At 49.8% G+C, this 22928-nt stretch overlaps 1 protein-coding gene across 1 annotated transcript in view; it reads left to right on the top strand.

Annotated features, from left to right (window-relative positions):
* F8 (coagulation factor VIII) overlaps positions 1-22928 on the top strand; it is a 105293-nt gene that overhangs the window by 78625 nt on the left and 3740 nt on the right. The window contains exons 19-23 of the mRNA XM_019481905.2: positions 5646-5762; positions 15064-15135; positions 16283-16368; positions 19868-20023; positions 21158-21302. Of these exons, the coding sequence (XP_019337450.1) occupies positions 5646-5762; positions 15064-15135; positions 16283-16368; positions 19868-20023; positions 21158-21302 (576 nt within the window). The remainder of the gene's footprint in view (positions 1-5645; positions 5763-15063; positions 15136-16282; positions 16369-19867; positions 20024-21157; positions 21303-22928) is intronic.

Genomic DNA, 22928 nt, shown 5'->3' with positions numbered 1-22928 from the left:
TCCAATCTAAATCTGCTGTCTGCTAGCTTGTGGCCATTATTTCTTGTAACCCCCGGGGGCGCTTTGGTGAATAAAACCTCACCAATTCCCTTCTGTGCCCCCATGATGAACTTATAGGCAGCCACAAGGTCGCCTCTCAACCTTCTCTTGCGGAGGCTGAAAAGGTCCAGTTCCTCTAGTCTCTCTTCGTAGGGCTTGGTCTGCAAGCCCTTAACCATACAAGTGGCCCTTCTCTGGACCCTCTCCAGGTTATCCGCATCCTTCTTGAATTGCGGCACCCAGAATTGCACGCAGTACTCCTACTGTGGTCTGACCGGCGCCCGATAGAGGGGAAGTATCACCTCCTTGGACCTATTCGTCATGCATCTGCTGATGCACGATAAAGTGCCATTGGCTTTTCTGATGGCTTCGTCACACTGCCGACTCATGTTCATCTTGGAGTCCACTAGGACTCCAAGATCCCTTTCCACTTCCGTGCCACCCAGAGATCATTCCCTAGGCTGTAGGTGTGCTGGACATTTTTCCTCCCTAGGTGCAGCACTTTGCATTTCTCCTTGTTGAACTGCATTCTGTTGTTTTCTGCCCACTTGTCCAACCTGTCCAGGTCTGCTTGCAGCTGTTCCCTGCCCTCCGGCGTGTCCACTTCTCCCCATAGCTTTGTGTCATCCGCAAACTTGGACAGAATACATTTCACTCCCTCGTCCAAGTCGCTGATGAAAACATTAAAGAGTATCGGTCCAAGGACCGAGCCCTGCGGGACCCCACTGCCCACATCCTTCCAGCTCGAAACCGACCCATCCACCACAACTCTCTGGGTGCGACCCTCTAGCCAATTCGCCACCCACCAGACTGTGTAGTCATCCAAGTCACAGCCTCTTAACTTGTTCACCAGTATGGGGTGGGATACCGTATCGAAGGCCTTCCTGAAGTCTAAGTATACGACATCCACCCCTCCTCCTGTGTCCAGGCGTTTCGTAACCTGGTCATAAAAAGAAACTAGATTGGTCAGGCACGATCTGCCTGCCATGAACCTGTGCTGGTTTCCCCTCAGCATAATTTGTCCTGCCGGGCTATCGCAGATGTGAGCCTTGATAATTTTTTCAAAGACTTTGCCAAGGATGGAGGTGAGACTGACTGTCCTATAGTTGCCTGGGTCCTCCTTCCTCCCCTTCTTGAAAATGGGGACCACATTGGCCCTTTTCCAGTCCTCCGGGACTTGGCCCGTGCGCCATGAGCGTTAAAATATTCCCACCAGTGGCTCTGCAATGATGTCGGCCAGTGCCTTCAGCACTCTCGGATGAAGTTCATCCGGGCCTGCCGACTTAAAGGCATCCAGTTCTTCCAAGTGACTCTGCACCATCTCAGGGTCTACGCGTGGTAGTCTGGCGCCTTGCTGCTGCCTCTCTACAACCCCAGTGAGAGACTTGTTGTGCCCCTCGCTTAGGAACACTGAGGCAAAGAACTCGTTGAGGAGTTCAGCCTTTTCCCCCCTGTCCGTCACCAATTGTTTCTGCCCATTTAGCAGGGGTCCTATTCCTCCCTGGGCCTTCCTTTTACTCCCTATATATCTAAAAAACAATTTCTTGTTGTCCTTTATTTGGGATGCCATCCTCAGCTCCATGGTAGCTTTGGCCCATCTAACTGCTTCCCTACAAGCACGAGCAGAGGAGGTATATTCGTCTTTGGTGATCTCTCCCTGTTTCCACTTTTTATGTGCTCCCCTTTTGGCCCTTAGGCTGCCCTGGATTTCTGTGGTCAGCCAGGGAAGCCTCCTGGCCCCTTTCCCTCTTTTTCCTCACATGGGGATCGTCTCGCTTTGTGCCCAAAGGATCATTTCCTTAAGGCACAGCCACCCTTCTTGGGCTCCCATCACTTCAATACTCCTACTCTGCAGTGCGTCCTTGACTAATCGCCTGAGTTAATTTAAATCAGCTTTCCTACAGTCTAGCACTTTCACCCTACTAGTTACCTTACCCACTCGATGTCTTATGGTGAATTCTATTATTAGGTGATCACTGTCCCCCAGATGGCTACCGATCTGAAGGTCCCCTACCATGTCATCCCCCGTTGCCAGTACCAGATCCAGTATGGCATTCCCCCTAGTGGGACCGTGTACCTCCTGTGTCAGGTGGAGGTCCTGTACACAGGTTAGAAACCTGCGTGAGTGGTGGGACTTTGCCATCTGTGTCTCCCAGCAGACGTCATGTTCATCTTGGAGTCCACTAGGACTCCAAGATCCCTTTCCGCTTCCGTGCCTCCAAGCAGGTCATTTCCTAGGCAGTAGGTATGCTGGACATTTTTCCTCCCTAGGTGCAGCACCTTGCATTTCTCCTTGTTGAATTGCATTCTGTTGTTTTCTGCCCATTTGTCCAACCTGTCCAGGTCTGCTTGTAGTTGTTCCCTGCCCTCCGGAGTGTCCACTTTTCCCCACAGTTTTGTGTCATCCGCAAACTTGGACAGAGTACATTTCACTCCCTTGTCCAAGTCGCTGATGAAGACATTGAAGAGTATCGGTCCTAGGACCGAGCCCTGCGAGACCCCACTGCCCACGCCCTTCCAGGTCGATACCGACCCATCCACTACAACTCTCGGGGTACGACCCTCTAGCCAATTCGCCACCCACCAGACTGTGTAGTCATCCAAGTCACAGCCTCTTAACTTGTTCATCAGTATGGGGTGGGATACCATATTGAAGGCCTTCCTGAAGTCTAAGTAAACGACGTCAACCTGTACTCCTGCGTCCAGGTGTTTTGTAACCTGGTCATAAAAAGAGACTAGATTAGTCAGGCATGATCTACCTGCTATGAGCCCGTGCTGGTTTCCCCTCAGCATAATTTTTCTTGCCGGGCTCTTGCAAATGTGAGCCTTGATAATTTTTTCAAAGACTTTGCCAAGGATGGAGGTGAGACTGACTGGCCCATAGTTGCCCGGGTCCTCCTCCTTCCCCTTCTTGAAAATGGGGACCACATTGGCCCTTTTCCAGTCCTCCAGGACCTGGCCCGTATGCCACGAGTGTTCAAATATTCCTGCCAGTGGCTGTGCAATGACGTCAGCCAGTGCCTTCAGCATCCTCGGATGGAGCTCATCCAGGCCTGCCGACTTAAAGGCATCCAGTTCTTCCAAGTGAGTCTGCACCATTTCAGGGTCTACGCCTGGTAGTCTGGCACCTTGCTGCTGCCTCTCTACAATCCCAGTGAGAGACTTGTCTTGCCCCTCGCTTAGGAACACTGAGGCAAAGAACTCGTTGAGGAGTTCAGCCTTGTCCCCCCTGTCCATCACCAATTGCTTCTGCCCATTCAGTAGTGGTCTTATTCCACCCTGGGCCTTCCTTTTACTCCCTATATATCTAAAAAACAATTTTTTGTTATCCTTAACTTGGGATGCCATCCTCAGCTCCATGGTAGCTTTGGCCCATCTAACTGCCTCCCTACAAGCGCGAGCAGAGGAGGTATACTCCTCTTTGGTAATCTCTCCCTGTTTCCGCTTTTTATATGCTCCCCTTTTAGCCCGTAGGCTGCTCTGGATTTCTCTGGTCAGCCAAGGAAGCCTTCTGGCCCCTTTCCCTCTTTTTCCTTGCATCGGGATCGTCTCCCTCTGTGCCTGAAGGATCATTTCCTTAAGGCACAGCCACCCTTCCTGGGCTCCCATCTCTTCAAATCTCTTACTCTGCAGTGCGTCCTTGACTAATCGCCTGAGTTCATTGAAATCAGCTTTCCTAAAGTCTAGCACTTTCAGCCTACTAGTTACCTTACCCACTCAAAGTCTTATGATGAATTCTATTATTTGGTGATCCCCCAGGTGACCACCGATCTGTAGGTCCCCTACCATCTCATCCCCCATTGCCAATACCAGGTCCAGTAAGGCATTCCCCCTAGTGGGACTGTGTACCTCCTGTGTCAGGTGGAGGTCCTGTACACAGGATAGGAACCTGTGTGAATGGTGGGACTTTGCTATCTGCGTCTCCCAGCAGATGTCTGGGTAGTTTAGGTCCCCCATGACTACTGCCTCCTTAGTTTTTATGGTCTCCGAGAGCTGGAAGAAATGGGTGCACCAATAGCCTAGCATCTGCTACCAGGAGGTGATGCACCGTGATAATTCTGCACAAGGAGCCAGCATAGAATTATGGTATAGCTAAGCAAAAAAATGCCTCAGACTGAAAAACATGGGCCCAGAACCAACACAGCATCAGACATTGTACACTGCATTGGCAAATAGCTCATGACCCCTAGCTGGCTTTGAATATTCTTGTTCTCTGTACAGCTCCTAGCACAATAGTGTCCTGGTCTCTGACTGGTGTGGAAGAAATCAAACTTCACGTTGTGGTTGTATTAGAATTGGCAGAGCCATCTAGGCTTATTTAAAGCTATACAGGTGATCACAAGGAGGGTTCTCAAAGGAACTCTGACCTCTACAAGTTTACAAGCGTATTTATACTTTAGACAGTGAGAAAAGATGCAGGGTTCAGACAAAGCAACCTTGAGAGAAACAGAAAGATGTTGATCATTCATTTGTCACACATAAGCAGTTTACTTTTTCAGCAAACACGTTATGTTTTGGGAACAGCTATCAGTGTTGTGTTTTTTTGTTTTGGTTCCTGGAAAGTAGGAGGTTAACATCTGCACACAGACGAAACAAGGCATGAAGGTTTTTCCTTATCTTAGAACATTTTAAAACACATCGCATCAGCATTAGCATCTTTTATCTTCTCTTTCTCTCTCTTTGTCTCTCCTCTTAGTCAAGTAAGAGGCCTGGTTAAACTTATTTCCACACTGGGGTCCTGAGTGTTAAAGGAATGTTGTTGTTGCTGCTTCTGATAATGATGATGACGATGATGTATCAAATACAGGAGACTTTTTGGGCCAAACTTGTTTCCTATCTAACTCCACTGAATTGCGTAGAACCATGGGATCATAAAAAAGCAGGGCTGGAAGAGACTTCATAAAGTAATCTAGTCCAGCCCCCTGCTCAAGGTAGAATCATCCCTGAGTAAGCTAATCCAGCCAAGTGTCTTTCTAACCTGCTCTTGAAAATTTCCAGGGATGGAGATTCCACAGTTTCTATAGGTAGCCTGTTCCAGTGTTCAACCACCCTCATAGTCAAAAAGTTATTTCTAATTTCCAACCAAAATTTCCTCTTTCAACTCAAAGCCATTTCTCCTAGCCTTGGCACCTACAGTCACAGAGAAAAGCCCATCTCCTTCCTCTCTGTAACCCCCCCCCTCAGCCCTCTCTTCTCTAGACTAAATAACCCTAGTTATTTCAGTCTTTCCTCATAAGCCTTGCTTCCCAGGCCCCTAATCATTTTTGTCACTCTGTGCTGGACTCTTTCCAGTTTGTCCACATCATTTTTTAAGTCTGGGGCCCAAAACTGGATATAGTACTGAGGCCTGAACAAAGCTGAATAGAGCAGAAGAATCACCCATTAAGATTTAGGAATAGATTCTGGCACTTTGTCTCACCTTAAGCACTACTTTCCTCTGTAGGTAATCTAATGCAATCAGCCCTCTGACAGCAGAGTCAGCCCATCATTAGCTGGAATGAAGCTGTCTGTCAGCCGGGGTGCAAGTAGCAGCAGCTTATCCTATAGCAACCTAAGAAAAATAATCCTTTGTTCTGCCCTTCTTTTCCCACCCTTTTTTGAACCAGGTGTCTTTGGGACAGTGGAAATGTACCCATCTCATGTGGGCATCTGGCGAGTGGACTGCAAAGTGGGAGAGCACCAGCAGGCTGGCATGAGTGCCTTGTTCCTTGTATATGACCTGAGTGAGTAATTCTTCTCTTCTGTCATCAATTCAACTCCTCTATTCCCTTGCTTAGCATCTCCTGTTGGATATTAGGAGTAACATTTCCAAAGCTGCTTACGTGCCATTGACTTTAATGAGACATGAGGGAACCTCAAGTCCTTTTGCAATAGGACTTAAGTGTATGTCTCTGGCCAGTAGCATAACTAATGGAGGACAACTGAGGCACCAGCCTTGGGGAGGGGTGCACAAATGGCAGCCACTGCCATTGTTCTCTTGGTTGCTGCCACATTGCTGCCAGCAACCTAATTGTGGCTACTGTACCATATGTCATCACTGCTCAGGGCACAGAACTTCCTAGTTAAGTCTCTGTGGCAGCAGCATATTTTAGCAAGCCCCTGAGCATGCCAAGCTCACTTGAAGTCAGGAGACTGAGTGCAAGGGGCTGCTCCCAGGGAGGTTTCACCACCATATTTATGGGCTTGGGCATGCAAGTGGAAGTGCAGGGGTAGGGCATGCTTCTGGGCATCCCAACCAGAGCATGCTGCCAGCACAGTGCAAATGTACCTCAGGTTCCCAAGTCACTCAGACTACGTTTATATAGCAGACTGTTACCATGACTAGGTGCCCTCAGATACATAGCACTGCTCAATGCAAGCTGCCTCCTAAACCAGAAGTAGAGTACCTCAGTGTGCTGCTTGGGAAGGACTAATTAGTGTGGGGTGGGTTAAATGGCACAGTTGATCAGCAGTGCTAATTAATCCACTCAAAGTTATAGATGTGTGTAAAGTTTCTGATTTAGTAGGTAGTCCATGTGAGCAACACAGCATGCAGGAGGGTTGTGCTGTTTTGAAAATGCACCTTTTGAGGACCACCTAGTGGTCCTCAAATTTGAACCCATGGGGCAGTTATAGGCATGCTCTGGGAGGCGGGGGAGGGGGGACATTAATTAGCACAGCTCTGAGAGCTGTGCTAATTAAAAGCACCTGGAGCATCAACATGTATCAGTGTCCCCATGCTGAAAAATGGCAGCAGGGTACTTTGAACTAAAGCTCATCAAACCAGCTTTAGTTTACAGTGAGTGCCCCGCTACCATTTTTCAGCACGGGGATGCTGATACATGTGACACTGGAGTCTGCTCTGACATGTAATTACAGTGCATTGGAGCAGCCTCTCTGCATGTGTATAGGAGCCCATGGTTTTTTTGGCTTCCATCAGACAAGTGCAAATGACAGCATTGTAGGCATTTAACTATCTGATGCAGCCTGCAGAAGAGTGAGCAGGATAGCAAATCACCTTGCACAAATTACACCCTGGCCAACTGGAGACACAGGAAAGTTGGTTCAAAAATTGCAGCCCAGCTTGACTCACCTGCAAGATTTTGGCCACAGGAGTCTGTTTCAAAACTTTTGCACTTTCTTGATGGAAGCCAAAAAAACCCAGGGCCACATGCCAAAATGTGCCTGCATTTTCTACCATGTGTATATGCCCTGATCTTGGATTTATAGTTGTATCTAAACAATGAAGTGCCTACTTGACTAGCTGCATATGGAAATACCTCTTTGCAGAGAGGCAAGCTGAGGCACAGAGTGCTGATGTTACACGCCCAAGGTCACAGAGCCTGGCCACAAGTTACTATGGTCAGAAACAGTCTTCATCCAGTAAACCAGCAACAACATCAACATCTACCTTCATAACATTTGGTATTGGCAGTGTCTTCTCCAGCTCACGACTGTAAAACATCTGCCATTTCATTTCAATACTAGTTTTAACATCAGCAAGTAATACCTGATTTAGTTTACATAATAATGGACTTCTGTTTAAAGTGGAAATCTGCATTTTAAAAATGGTCTTAAAAGAGTATTAAATGTTAGCCAGCAAAGTTTTCTGTAAAGATAAACTGAAGAGTTTTTTACAAGTCAAAATCTACTTTTCACTAGGAAGTGTTTGGCATGAAAAGACAGTTTCAAGTGCTGTTTTGTTTTAAGGCATGGATTATTATAGAAAATAAACAGACCAGGAAAGGGACTTTGAAATATAGGAGCTGTCAGAAGAGATTTTGCTAAAGACACAAAGATTTGTGTTTAAAAGATGTTGCTTAGCAACAGAGAAACCCCAAAGCAAGACACTGATACATGGAAGAGACATTTGTCAACATAACTGTCATACCAGTGACACACTGATAGGAAAGTGCATCAGGGGGCTGTCTAAGGGACTGGCATGAATTGTAATATACACCAGCCTGTCTTGGTTTACAGGTCAATATTTACAGCTTATATAACACCACTGAGGATCAAAAGTAGGAACAGGCGACAGTGCAAGTTTAAAAATCTGTACAGAATTAAAAGGAAATGCTAGAAAATCACTCTCCAAGTTCCTTACCTTCCAGGCTCTTAATGCAGATATCTGGGATCACCTTTTAACAGTTGATGAAGGGTTGAGGGACCTCAAGGACCATCTCATCCCTCCGTCCTACGCAGAAGCAGGGTTCACATTTCCTGACTCATCCCAGACGAGTAAGACAGTGTAGGGTACTCTTCTTTTCCCATGCTACTTGCTTTTGTTCTACTTTGAGTCTGTCCATATTGCTATGGCAATTGTGCTAGTACTAAGCTTGGATTCATGGTTTTGTCTCCTCTTTAAAACACATTTAAGTTATCTTAAAGGGTGCCTAAATTCCACTCATTGGAAAGTTTCAGAAGAGATATGTCATGTTGCAGCACTACAGGGTCTCTTGACATCTGTAGTGTGACATCTTGGCATGTGCCTTGCAATAGTAGTTTGTCATATTTTGAAGTTTCCACCCAAAGGAATGGTATAGGTCCAATGGACATGGCTGTTCTGACATGCTTTCACCACAGGTTTTGAGCTGTTTGGATTTTCTAGAGTGGTCAGAAGCCTTTTTGCTCTTGGCTCATTTGGATTCCTACCCAGAGAGCTTCAGTTTGGTCTCCAAGTTCCAGTAGATTGAGAAGCTCAGAGTTGTTCCACCAAAACTACTGTATTTGCTTGGTGGCTGGTTGAAACCCCTGGAGTACCCTCATTTGATTTCCAAATCACTAATGACCCAGCTTAAAAGCCCAGCATTGCTGGGAAATTTAGTCTAGGTTCACACAGCTCCACAGAATTTGCTGCCACGGGTTTTAATGAGCCCCAGCAGGTTCATGTTATCCTGCTCTGCGGTTATGTTCTGAAAGTCAAGCCCACCCTAACTGGGTGTGTCTACACAAGACACTTTACTGTGCAGTAGTGTAGTTTACTGCACAGTAAGGATGCACACACTTACTGCGCAGTAAAAATTGCTACTTGGGAGTAAATTCGCTACTTGCAAATGCAAGAAGCAAATTTAATTGCAAGTAGTTATTGCACAGTAACTCATGTATACACACTAACCAGAAGCAAATTTGCTCCAGGTCTGCATCACTAGGGGGCCAGCCTGAGGCTAACCCATGGGTGGGCAAAATGTGGCCCGTGGGCCAGATGCTGCCTGCCAAGCCATTCTATCCAGCCCATGGGGCCCCTAAAAATTTAGAAAATTAATATTTATCTGCTCCTGGCTCCCTGTCATGTGGCCCTTGATGGCTTGCCAAAACTCTGTAAGTAGCCCTCCTCCCAAAATAATTGCCTACCTCTGGGCTAGCCCCAGGGCTTTGGGGCTGGGAGCCTCTTTTACCCCAGGTAAAAGAGCAGCCCCAGCCTCTGGCCCTTAAAAGCCTGAAGATACAGTGAGCCCTGGGGCACATGCAGGGAGCCTGAGACCACACTAGGCCACTGTGTCCCCCTGTGTAGGCTGCAGGTCAGCTGTGCCAGCCTGCCTGCACCCTGGTGCCACTTCCTGGGACTGCGGTGCCACATGGTTGCCAGGCCCACACCATCCAGGCCTTTAGGGTGTTGCAGGCTCTTGCCAGGCCTGCCAGTACCTGAGTCCAGCTGCAGGCAGCTCCTGGCCACCGGGGCCAGCTTCAGCTGCCCACAGCCCACTCCCAGCAACCTGCCCAGAGCCTGCAGGTGCTGTGGGGCATCGCCTTGCCACAAGGTTGCCATTCCTGCACTGTGCCTTTGTGCTGGGTACTGCAGGCAGCTGCCCAGGCCTAGCAGCACAGGTACAGCTGCGTGAAGGCCCAGAGATTTGGTGCAGGAGCTCCAATGGCCTCATCACCAATGCCACACCCCACCTCCCGGGGACACAACTGGTTGCAGGAGGAGGCTGGTGACCTTGTGGCACTGTGGGGTGAGGTGGAGGTTCAGTGTCAATTTGCGCAGGGTGGGCACTCCAATGCCCATGTCCAAGAGGGGCTATGACGCTGGATGTGGGAGTGTGAGGGTAACTGGCTGGTGTGGCAGTGCTGCATAAAGGTCAAGGCCTTGTGGACGCAGTGGGTTTCCATCTCCGACCATAGCTGCCAGTCGGGGAGTGCCCACAAGACCATGCCCTTTATGCAGCAGTTGACGGAGATTCTTGCATCCTGGGACCCAGGCTGCAGCTGTGCTGTGTACAGCAGCAGAGGCAACCTGCCCAAGCCTGTGCTCTGGTCTGGTACCCATGGTGACATGTTGCTGGAGGATGGCCCCTTGGTGCACCAGCAGACCATCCCACTGAGCTCCCCATCTACAGCCTCCACCAGCAACTCAGGGAGCCCAGGCCAGTGCCTGCCCTGACAGCTTTGCAGTCTCAGCCCTAGCCATGAGGTGTGGCTGACCATGACCCCTCTGGCTGCCAGAAGCACCACCTCCTCCTCGGCAGGTCCTGTCTGTGTACCTGCACGCCATGCCCCACTGTCTGATGAGTCCACGTGGAGCCACATGCCATCGTTGGCAGCTGGGACCAACCGAAGCCACTAGCTACACCGGCCCCTGGGACAGGCAGCCAGCACCCAAAGCTGCACCCAAAAAATACTTGTGATTTTTAGCCATCTGGTAAGCCCCGCATTGGGGGCAAGCCCTCTCTGCCCCTGCCTCTGGCCCCCGCCCCTACCACCCGGCCTAGCTGCACTTCCCTGGCCTCCAGATTCCCCACCCCTGGCTTCATGCAGGGAGGCAGAAGACTTTATTGTTTTCTGCCTCCCTGTGCAGAAGACAATACTTTATTGGCAGTGCAAAACTTTATTGAGCAGCTTGTGTCCCCACCGCTAGGCAAGCATAGGTCTCTCATATGCTGAGGAACACTTTGATACCAGCAGCGATGTTCTTCTCCACTGTGGAGGGGGCAGCAACGTGTAGCACAGCCACAGGTATCCCTCCAGGCAGTGGCAGAGGTTGCAAGGCAGCCTGGGTTTGCCGTCCACGCTGTTGAAGCTCAAGGTCCTGTACCAGGTGCACAGGTTTGCCCAGGGCACCATGGTGGTCAACAGGAGCAGGGCATAGTGGGTTGGACACCCCTTGTTCTGCGTACAGTTCCTCGCACAGTGCCTGGTGTGGTGGGTTAGCAGGGGGCACTCCTGTGATAAGCCACCCACCTCACTGCACCTAACCACTTACCAGGCTCTAAGTGTCTCCCTGGGGCTCCTCACAACCAGCTGATCCACTTCCTGGAGAACACCCATGAGCCTGGGGTTACCGCTGCCACCACCCAGGAGTCTCGGTCTCTCCACGGCCCTGTGCCCCCTGAGATATACTGGCCTTGCAGACCTTGAGGGTGCTCAACCCACTGTAAGAACTTGGGGTGCTTCCCTTGGCCTGAAGCACAAATAGTGGTCTCTCTCAGTCAGCCGGACCACGGGGACACAAAGACATGCCCCTCTCCTTCTCCCAGCCAGTTCACCATGCTTAGAATGATGGAAAACTTTATTAATTACAGGGAGTAGGTTTGGGGTACGGTACAGGATAGAGCAATATCAAAGAATAACCTTAGAGCAAGCAGTGTGTCTAGGTAGCCATTGATCATGCAACTGCTGTACTACACATGGGTGACTGGTGTCACCTTAGTCAGCAGGGGGCACATGCCCCCCCAGTGATCAGTCAGCAATGGAGGGGGTCCCCCTGTGGGTGATCGCACCAACTGGGAAGCAGATGCAGTGCTCCTAGAAGTGGCTGTGGTGCTTCATCCAGCGCTCCCACTCACCGCTCGGTGCTCTCATGGGGGGCACCGATGCTCCCACCTGCCCCCCTTGCCCGTTGCCTAAGTGAGGACCGCAGCCTGTCAGGGGGTGCACAAGTGTTCTCAGGGGATGCACATGCACCACCATGCACCCCTTACTGCAAGCCATATATCTCAAGTAGCTTACTCACAAGTATCATTCAGAGGCTGATTGCTTTCCTTTGGAGGCAGGCAGTTTCTTGTGTGTCCAGTTGCAAGAGAAAGAGGGAGAAGGCTGCAGCATTCAGCTGCTCTTTCTCTCTCCCCAGGAGCCTTAGGGCTCCAGCATGGAAGCTCTCTCCCTGCTTTTCAGCATGGCTCTCTCCAGCATGGCTCTGCCAAAAATGACTCTTCAAGATGGCTCTGCCCCTTCTTCTTCATGGGGACCCCTTTTAACCCCTATCGTGACCTCATCGCTAAGGTCCCACCAGGAGCAGCCCCTTTGGCTAAAGCCTGGTGCTTTCCAATGACATCACCTTTCCAGGTGAGGAAGCTAGTCATATGACTTGTGATGGCAGGAAATTTGAGACAAAGATAGCAGGTTCCCCCCACCCCGACACAGGAATGTATCTGGCTCAGGTTACACCTCAGGATTACCTGAAGCAGGGTGTTGGGGAGGGCTGCCTGCCCGCTGCAGTGACCGTGGTAACCAAATGGACAGACAGGCCTGATAGCTGTTTGGGGAGATACTGTGATGGCATTCTGTCACACCTGGGACACACAGCAGGGGCATACTTGGGGTGCAGCACTGGTGTGGGGGAGCAGGCTGGCCCAGGGCACCTCCCTGGAGAAGCCCCTGTGGGGTGGGTGGTGGCGTGAGCAGCTCCTTGTCCCAGTCATCTGGGAGCCCCTCATTCCCCGAGCCCAGGCAACATGGACTTGGTGGAAACATGGGAGAGCAGCTGTTCTGCAGGAAAAGAAAGGGGGGAAGCAGGGTCTTGAGCCACAGCAAGAGGTGCTGCTAGGAACCTAGCCTGTCCCAGCCTGGAAACAGGGTGGGGGAGGCAGGCTTCCTGCAGCCAGCACCCAGAGGCCCACCAGTCCCAGGAGAGTGAGCAGGAATGGGGGTCTTGGCTGGTGGCCACCTGGCCCCAGGCCTGCCCACTCAACTTACCATGGTCCCCGAGCATGCATGTATGCCCGACCCTTGATCTGAGGCTGGGTATCGCATGGGCCCCTGGTGCAGAGCATCTTATCTCAGAAATGTTGCAAACTCTCACAAACAGCTTCTTTCTCATGGCTGTGCAGGTCCTGTAGTTGCATGTGGGGGAGAGGCAGCTGTTGACAGCCAGGGTATGGCCTCAGGGTCGCTGCTGCCCACAACTGGGGGCCTGCGGTTGTGCTGGCTCTGGCAGAGGAGGGCCCAGGACAGAACCCTCCTCCTGGATCATCTGGTGGATGTGTGGGCCTGGCAGGCAGAGGACATCACCTGCAAGGACATGTGGAACTGAGTAGACCAGAAGTTTTGGGTGCAGCTTCTGGCCCTGGAGTGTGAATGGGTAGAGGCCCTGTGGGAGCAATCTGCACTTGTGGCCAGAGAGGTTGCCTGCCAGGTGCTGGATACCATCCTGGGTCTAGTGGTCTCCTTCGTGCTGTCCACTGCCCTGCCACTGACTGTAGCCCCACCTGGCCCTTGGCAGCTGCTACTTGGGCTTGAGCAGAGGTCCAACACTGCCTCCACTGGCCAGGAGTCCCTGCCTCAGCCCCTTCCCTGGGTCTCCCACCCCCCAGCCTGGGCCCAGGTCTGCTGCTTGCCTCGGCCGCGCATGGGTGTGGAGCCGGAGCTACCTTCAGTGGGGCTAGGACCACATGCCGCCCTCCCCCCCGCCCCAGCTGCTGGAGTCATTGCTTCCTGTGCTGGGGGACTACCGGGTGCCATTGCCCCTGGGTCAGCCTCCTGCCTGCTGGGCTCACTGTGACATATGCACCCACGAGGGAATGGCCAGAGGTTGGAGTGCTGGCTGCCTATCCCAGGGTTCTGCCCCCTAGGTGCCTCCATCCCATGGCTGCCTGCCCAGGGAGGGCATGCACACGACCACAGCACTTCACTTGTACATAGTTCACATGGGGAAGAGGGTGTTTTATTGGTGGTGGGTAGAGTGGGTGATGATGGGGCTCTGTTGTTGGGGGATAGGGAGGGAGGGCTCTGTTGTTTGGAGCGGGGTCTCTTTCATCTGAGGGCAATGAAGTGTTTTTCTAAGAACTGTCTGCAGTGAGCCTGGTGCTGGGGTGGGTGGTGGGGCAGGAAGGTCTGTGGGTGGCTGTCCAGGCAGGCTACAGTGGGGAGTACAGGAGGAGGTGGTCAGCCAGCACCTCTCACACCTGGTGCCCTGGCCTCTGCTGGCACGTGTACAGCTTGCCTGGGGCCTCAGTAGCAGGATGCACTGGGGCCAGCAGGAGCCCAGGGCACTGGGTGTCACTGCCAGGGGCATGGGCTGGAGCATCCATGGCACAGGGAGGCAGAGGCTGAAGCAAGACAGCCACTGCCTGCTGGCCCCAGGCTCTGCATGCTGCTCCTGGCCAGAAGAGTGGCTGAGCAGGGAGCAGGGCTACCTTTTAATGACTGCCTCAAGCTCCTCCTGGTGGCAGCAGGGGCCCATTACAGGGCCCCAGGAAGCAGGAGCAGTTTGCTGCTAGGAGCAGCAAATCTTCTCCCATGTTCCTGCATGTGTAGACACTTGCCTGGGTGCATTTACTTGTGAGTAGTTTACTTGCAAGTAAACTGATCCCAGATCAAATGCATGTGCAGATGTCCCAACTGGGTGCATCTACATGAGACACTACTGCCCAGTACCAATGAGCTACTGCACAATAGTTCATTGCTACTGTGCAGTAATGTCAGAAAAAAAACTGTGCGGGGACGGTACTGCACAGAAACACCCTTTACTGTGCAGTCATTTAGTACTTGGTTATGCGAGTACTAAATGACTATGGAGTTACAACTGTGCAGTCCACCGCTCATGTAGATGCAGCCACTGAGTACCTTTCTGCTGGCAGGTGAAGAACCTTAGGAGGAAAATGACCAAAGAGCCTAATGTGGAAGGTTTCAAGATGTTAATCTGGCAATAGTTGTTTGAAATTACACTTACTGGTGTGAAGCAAGCTCTGGGCTGCTATTCTGAGCCACACTCAGGAACCTAACACAGCTACTCAGACTGAAATCTCCCTGCTAACTGAAACTTGTGTTTCAAAACTCCAAGTAAACCAAAGTCCCTCAACTCTTCTTTTCTCTACCTTTTTGATTCAGAGTGCCAGAACCCTTTAGGACTGGCTTCTGGGAACATTGCAGACTCTCAAGTCACAGCTTCAGAACAGTATGGTAAGTGCTGGACTTCTTGATCTTGTCTAATTTAGGGAGAAAGTCAAGCTTAGGTCAGGTTTAGCCAAGACATACCAGGTTGGCCCAAACTAGGCATGATCACTCTCTAGTCAACATGAAGCTTTTTTCTAGAGTGGTTTCCAGTTCTCTGCATATCACCACACCCTCTGAGAGGCAGTGATGCAGTTGCCTGGTATTAACAAGGATAGGGCAGGCTCTGTGGCCCTCTTCCTTTGCTGGAGAAGGGTATGAATAAGTTATTCCCTGTACTACCAATTTTTTCAACAATTCCCTCACACTGTCACATGAGACATCTGTGAGGGGTGGTACCTTAAAAATTGCTGCTGCTTAACTTGCCTCAGGCCACTTCATTGTAATCAATGGGCTGCCGTATGGTGACATTGCTATGGTGCCGTGCTTTAGTACTTCCTTTTGGAAGTAGTAAAGCATGGTGCAGTACAGGCGGTTATTGTGCTGTGCACAGCACATGATTAGATTTTGCCACTACAGCGATATAGCTGGCGATCATGTCTAGAGACACATGATTGTTATGTCGCCGTAATGTGCTGTACGGTGACATAGCATGTCACTATGTCACCATAGGGCAACATGTAGACGCACCCAGTGAGTGAAAGTTGAGATGTAGCTTCTCTGAAGGGCTTTAAGGTAGGCAGTGTTTGTTTCAGTCAATAGCAACCTTCATCCCCACTCCCAATCAGAACAGCAGCACTGGCAGAGTCTAAAGAGAATGTATTACCACTGTTATAAGTGAAGTGTTTCCAAAATGCTGGTTTGAAGATATAGCCCCTTACAGCCCAACCAAGTGGAGAGTACCCAGGGCACTAGGAGGGCACAGTTTCATCAGGATAATGGTGCTTCTAACACTTTATGGATGCTTGAGTGGTGGTTTGAACAACTGTCCCATGCAGTGGTACCCACAAAAGGCATAGAGGCATATGTACCTGGTTTCTGAGGGATGTCTTGTGTTCTGCAGCAATATCCACAGCAGGTCAGGCAGGAATGTCCAGCCTTCTAGTCACTGGGACACACAGTCTGATTTCCCTGCTTATTCTATCTTTAGATGCCAGTGAGTGAATCTGTAGCTACTGCCTTTCCCATCCCACTGTTTTGTGTTTTGCTTCCACAGGTCAATGGGCACCCAGCCTGGCCAGGTTAGGTTATCAACAGTCAATCAATGCTTGGAGCACCAACAATGGAAATTCCTGGATTCAGGTGGGCACCATTGTTTTATGGAGGAGGTATTACTGATGGAATGTAAATACACATCCTTAAGTCTGCAGGTGTCTACCATTTGCCATATGGATGTGCCAGCCTAAGGGACAGTGAGCAACTGATTTTGGTCAACTAAGAGAGACCCTCTCTTTCTCTACCATGATTTCTACATTATGTCAAATTACTTAGGCCTTTGCCAGAGGACATATCAGCCCCTCCTTTGACCCCACTACACACTCATGCATGTCCAAGTGAACACATGCACACACCCCCCCCACACACAAACTTTTCTACTTTCCCCTTATTTCAGTTGCCCTTCCCCCTCTCCCCCATGTACTTGCCTGCCACACTGTGCTCCCACAATGACTCCAGTTTCTAAATGCCATATATATATATGGAGCAAGGATATATATATACCCTTGTTGCTAACCTCAGTGCTCCCAAAAGAGGTGTCATCCAGTACTGCTTAACACCTGCTCAACAACTGAGACACAGATCTTGCAGTAAGTATGTACTGCCTCTCCGCATCCACTGCCCACTGCTGGTGCCTTCTTGTATTCTGATGAGCTCACTGGTATTGGGCTCCCTCTTGTGGAGAAAACAGGAATATTTGGCATTTCAGAGAGATTCTGAGATAAAACCGTATGGGTGCATCCCAACAAGTGCGCGCGTGCAGGGGTGTGTGTTTCCCATGGTATAGTGGGCAGTGGCACATATTTGTATTGCTGTTATATGTCCCTGGGCAAGCCCCTGCACGTGCGCTCCAGCGCATGGCAAAGTGCCCCAGGTAGGGTAGGAGAGGCTGGGTCAGCACCTGTGCTGGCCCCCGGAAGCCTTACCTGGTGTCCTCGGGGGCCTCCGGGGGCAGCAGCAGCACTAAGCCAGCTAATTGGAGCCTGGTTGGCAGCTGGCAGCACATCCTGGCTCCACACCACTTTTTTAGCAGTGGTTTTTTTCACACCAGGATCTCCCTGTGTCAAAAAACCCCACTGCACTGCAAATTAGCAGTGAGGCAAACAGGTGCATATGCACCACATGTGGTTTGCAGTGCCTCAGACTGCTTCGAGGTGCTGCATACTACACATGTACACTCGTCAGGGCATGTCCTAGGCTCCCTTTTTTTAGAGTTCTCCAATTAACCATCAAAGGAGAGATGCTGTCTTTCCTCTCTTTTTAAAACAGATTTCCTTGTACTGATGTAACAGGTATAGTTGTGTTTACCCTTGCACTGTAACACCTGAAATGCATTCTCGTGTCTTCTTAGCTCAGGTTGTTCCAAGAACAGACAGAATCCTCCCAGCTGTAATAGCTAACTTAACTCCCTGATACGTATCATAGCTAACACTTCCCTGTAAGAGAGGTTTATACCTAAGCTTCATGTACAAGTGCTTGACTTTTGCCCTGAAAATTTACATCCCTTAGAAATTTTATCCTTTCTAACATAACATCAGGGTGTTGTTCTGATCATTAAAACAATGAATTCTATTACACTCATTAGCTCAATTATATCTTGAGGCAGTGAGTTCCACAAATTAAAGTGACACTATTAAAAATGCAGTCTTTATCAGTGTCAAATTAATTTCTTCAATTTCCTGGAATGCCCAACATTGCACTGTAAACATGCAAAGGCTGGGAATTGAAACCTATAAGAGTCACTGAATGAAAAAAATAAGATAATTATAATAAAGCAAATATCCCATTACATGTCTGTCATAATCATCTTACAATACACACTGCCTGACAAAAGGCTTATCATGTGTTGTACTGGAGGACTACAAAATGCTTCACAAATGTTAGTCCAAACCTACAGCACCCTGCAAGGCTAAATAGGATCATTACAGCCATTTAATTGAGGAAATGGAAGCACAGATCTTGTAATGACTTCTCTACAGCCACCCACAGCTTTTTAGAACAGGAGTCTTCAGGGTTTTTTTTACCCAGAAGATCTTGCCCCTCTCAGAAGTTCCATTCTCCATAAAGCAGTAGTAGTCATTTATCCAATAAACCCTTAACAACTATGAATTATGTAATGCTGAAAGCCAATGCTGATTAGCATCATCAATGTCCGTGAGAGTTTCAGCCACGGGTACTGCAAGGTAAATGGATAAAGATATAATTTCCTACATGCTAGCAGTGCTATGGCAGATGGTTGCTTGTGGTTTAATGGGAGTCATGAAGATGAGAGAAACTGAGGTCCCCAGAGGCAGGAGAGTGATTGTGTGGGATATCCCAACCCAGTCCTGTGATGGCCTTACATTGGACTCTGGAGCAGAAGAGGCCAAGGGCCTGATCCTGTGAGTTAGGTGCTGAATTCTCAACTCCCCCTGATTTCAGTGGGAGCCAAAGGCACTCAGGAGATCACAAGAGACTTGAATGACTACACAGTCTGGTGGGTGGTGAATTGGCTAGAGGGTTGTACCCAGAGAGTCGTAGTGTATGGATCAGTATCGACCTGGAAGGGTGTGGGCAGTGGGGTCCCACAGGGCTCGGTTCTTGGACCGATACTCTTCAATGTCTTCATCATGCGACTTGGATGAGGGAGTGAAGTGTACTCTGTCCAAGTTTGCGGATGATACAAAACTGTGGGGAGAAGTGGACACACCGGAGGGCAGGGAACAACTACAAGCAGACATGGACAGGTTGGACATATGGGCAGAAAACAACAGAATGCAATTCAACAAGGAGAAATGCAAAGTGCTGCACCTAGGGAGGAAAAATGTCCAGCATACCTACTGCCTAGGAAATGACCTGCTTGGAGGCATGGAAGCAGAAAGGGATCTTGGAGTCCTAGTGGACTCCAAGATGAACATGAGTCGGCAGTGTGACGAAGCCATCAGAAATGCTAATGGCACTTTATCGTGCATCAGCAGATGCATGACTAACAGGTCCAAGGAGGTGATATTTCCCCTCTATTGGGCGCTGGTCAGACCACAGTTGGAATACTGTGTGCAATTTTGGGCGCTGCACTTCAAGAGGGATGTGGATAACCTGGAGAGGGTCCAGAGAAGGGCCACTCGTATGGTTAAGGGCTTGCAGGCCAAGCCCTATGAGGAGAGACTAGGGCACCTGGACCTCTTCAGCCTCCGCAAGAGAAGGTTGAGAGGCAACCTTGTGGTTGCCTATAAGTTCATCATGGGGGCACAGAAGGGAATTGGTGAGGCTTTACTCACCAAGGCGCCCCCGGGGGTTACAAGAAATAATGGCCATAAGCTAGCAGAGAGCAGATTTAGACTAGACATTAGGAAGAACTTCCTCACAGTTAGAGTGGCAAAGGTCTGGAACGGGCTCCCAAGGGAGGTGGTGCTCTCCCCTACCCTGGGGGTCTTCAAGAGGAGGTTAGATAGGCATCTAGCTGGGGTCATCTGAACCCAGCACTCTTTCCTGCCTATGCAGGCGGTCGGACTCGATGATCTATTGAGGTCCCTTCCGACCCTAACATCTATGAATCTATAAGAGACGTTTAGCACATCAGACTCAAAGCTCTGCATTCCACCCATAGGTGGACCTGCTGCGCATCATGATCCTTCATGGTATACAGACCCAGGGGGCCCGGCAGAAATTTTCCAGCCTCTACATCTCTCAGTTTGTCGTATTCTACAGCCTGGATGGGGACAGATGGAAAAGATACAAGGGGAATTCCACCAGCTCCCAAATGGTGAGTGGGCAGGATTTTGAAAGGGGCATCACATTTTCCCAAACCTGACTGATCAGCCATTATCTGAAGTCTGATGTCTCCTGCAGCAGCCAGGGCTTAATGCTTCAGACAACCTCCGTTCTTCCTTTCACCCCCTACAAGTTCTTATAACTAGGGAGAGCTACTTTGGGGAAAATATCTTTCTGACCCAACAGGATCAGTTGGTCAACTTATGCCCTGAAGCATGGGGGATTCATTGCTGTTTTAATTGGATCCTCCCTGCATCACTTCATTTGACTGTTTTTCTATATAAGTTTCTAATCAGTTTTAAGCTTACTAAACTGTGGACATGTCTACACATTCACTAATGCACCATTGTTACTGTGCATTAAGTTTAGTAGTTGGTTAACCAAGTACTAAATGAGTGCGCAGTAATTTGTGCTACTGCACAGTAGCACTGGCGCATGGATTTTTAGTGATGCTTACTGTGCAGTAGCTTAGTACCATAGTATGTACTATAGCAGTATTAGCATGGTTTTTGCCCAGCACACTACTGTACAGTGTTATTAGGCTACTGCGCAGTTAGTGTCTTGTGTAGATGCACCCTGTTTGTTTCAATAATATCCTTTGGCAGTGAGCTCCCAGATTAATTTCAGGTTCAAATGAAAATTCTTTTTGCAAAAAATGCAGATTATGTGCATTTCAGAAATAGCTTTTAGTTAAAAACAAAAACAAAAAACCTAGATTGGCCAAAATGTTTTGATTTAAAATTCTATCTAATGTTCAACTGTGTTTTAATTTTATTTAAAAGAAAACATGTTAAAAACCCTAAACCCCCCCAATATTTTGACCATTCAGTTCACTAGAAATTTCAAAACAATCTGTTGTTTTATTTTGTTCCACATTCATTTGTTTTGGGTTTTTTTAGAACTTCCAGCAAACAGAAAAGAGAGTTGTCCTGTGACTCTAGTATGCTAGAATTCTTGGGATGCAGTGGAACTGCGCTTCTTGCTAAATCCCTGAGCTATTGTCTTGCTGTAATGATGCTGGCAAGAGATATTTGACTTGGGGTGACCTTCTTGCCACTCACTGTTCTATCTTTCTGCTTCTGCCTAAGCTGGTATCACTGAGTTCTTCCTTCCCCTTGTCCTGCAGGTGTTCTTTGGGAATGTGGATGCAGTGGGGGTGAAAGACAATCGTTTCAACCCTCCAATCATAGCCCGCTACATCCGCATCCACCCCACTCACTACAGCATCCGGCCCACTCTGCGCATGGAGTTGATTGGCTGTAATCTGAACAGTAAGCCCCACCACAAGGCCACTTGGGAGCACCTCTGATACTGAACAAAAGAGTGTGGGTGGGGGAGGAGAAGGTCATGATTTTTTTAAGGGATGAACTCTCAATTCCCACTGACTGCAGTAAGTGTCAAGGGCACACAGAACTCTGAGGGAGATGCCCATCCTTTTGCAAAGCCAGACCATGTGGCCAGTGTAAGACATACCAAGGTTAGCTGTTGGAGGAAGAAGAGGGAGTGAGGTCTGGTAGCAAAACATTGGTGGAGAATCCTCGTATTGGCTTATAGATAGCAACATGTCGTGCAAGCACAGAGCTGGCTCTCGTGGCTGGCATTATAGCCCTAACATGGCAATGTTAAGCCAGGTAAGAACTCCCTTCCTGCTGGAGGCCATGACAGCAGCTTAGCTAAGAAGAAGCATCTGATCTCCACCAGTAGTAAGACTGAGCATGAACCCCTCCATGCTTTTGGTTTTTAATCAGTTGCCAGTTCAGTCAAGGAGATAGAGTTACTCCCACAAGGTAGTGACAGCACAGAGATGGGGAACAGGGCACTGCTTCTTGCTGGCCCACAGTCCCATCCCAGCCCACCCACTCTGTCCTCATGGGTCCCAGCCAGTCTCTATAGAGACCCCAGGATCACAGGGCCAGAGCCAGGGCAAATTTGCAATGCACTCCTGTAACAGAGCACAGGGTGTGCTCTGCTACTTACAAGGGTGTGAGCAGCAACAAGGCAGCCTGCAGCTGGTAGCAATCCCAATTAGGCACAACTGCCTGCCTGGGAACAGGGCCCAGTTGTGCCCTATAAGAGTAGAGCCCTGAACAGCAAAGCCAGCAGTCTGCTGCTAGCAGCTGGGAGAACACCACCTGGCTAGAGCTGCTGCTCATGACACCTTGGAGGTAAGGGCAGGAGCTATGGGGATGCCTGGAGGCTCCTGGTCTTGGGGTATGACCTAAAACTACACCCTGCTGGGGCTGGATGGTGTGGTGGGACTGCCGGTGGCAGGACAGTCTCCAGGAAATGCCCCACCTTGGGGCCTTCCCAGTGAAGGATGAGTATGGGGCACCAGAAAGCCTCAACCTCCACTGCCTTGCAGGTGACCCCATGGAGGGGAAAGGCTAGGGGAGCACACCCCGGAGGACAAAACAAGGGCCCAGACTCACCGTGAGTTCTGAGGCGGGGTCCTGGCCAAGTGAATGGGCCAGAGACAGTGCCCAGACTCATGGCGAGATCTGAGACTGCACTAAGGGAGCCAGGAGTGAGCCTCCAGGAGAGTGGGGCCCTGAGCCTATGGGGAGCTATGTGAGAAGCTCCTGGGGAAAAGGGATAAAGGGATTACAGCCCAGTGTAGGGCAGGGAATGAGGCTTGGAGCCCAGTGTTGAGAAGGGGCTTGGCCAGTGTTAGGGCACAGGGACTATGAGCTCCAGTGGGGAGTGAGAGTCCCATGTGAGACTCTGGAGCTCAGGCCCCAGTGTGAGGCACTGGAAAAGCATGGATGCCATCTGTGAGGCATGGGACATGGTACAGGGAAGGTTGGAGCCATGTATTTAAGCCCTTGGCATCAGGGCAAGTAAATGGGTAGTCTCCCACCTTGTTGTCATCCATTAATTGTATCATCTAAGGTGTGGCA

This window comes from Alligator mississippiensis, chromosome 8 (assembly GCF_030867095.1).
Source record: "Alligator mississippiensis isolate rAllMis1 chromosome 8, rAllMis1, whole genome shotgun sequence".
NCBI lineage: Eukaryota > Metazoa > Chordata > Crocodylia > Alligatoridae > Alligator > Alligator mississippiensis.
This window is presented reverse-complemented; position numbering and strand designations above follow the sequence as displayed.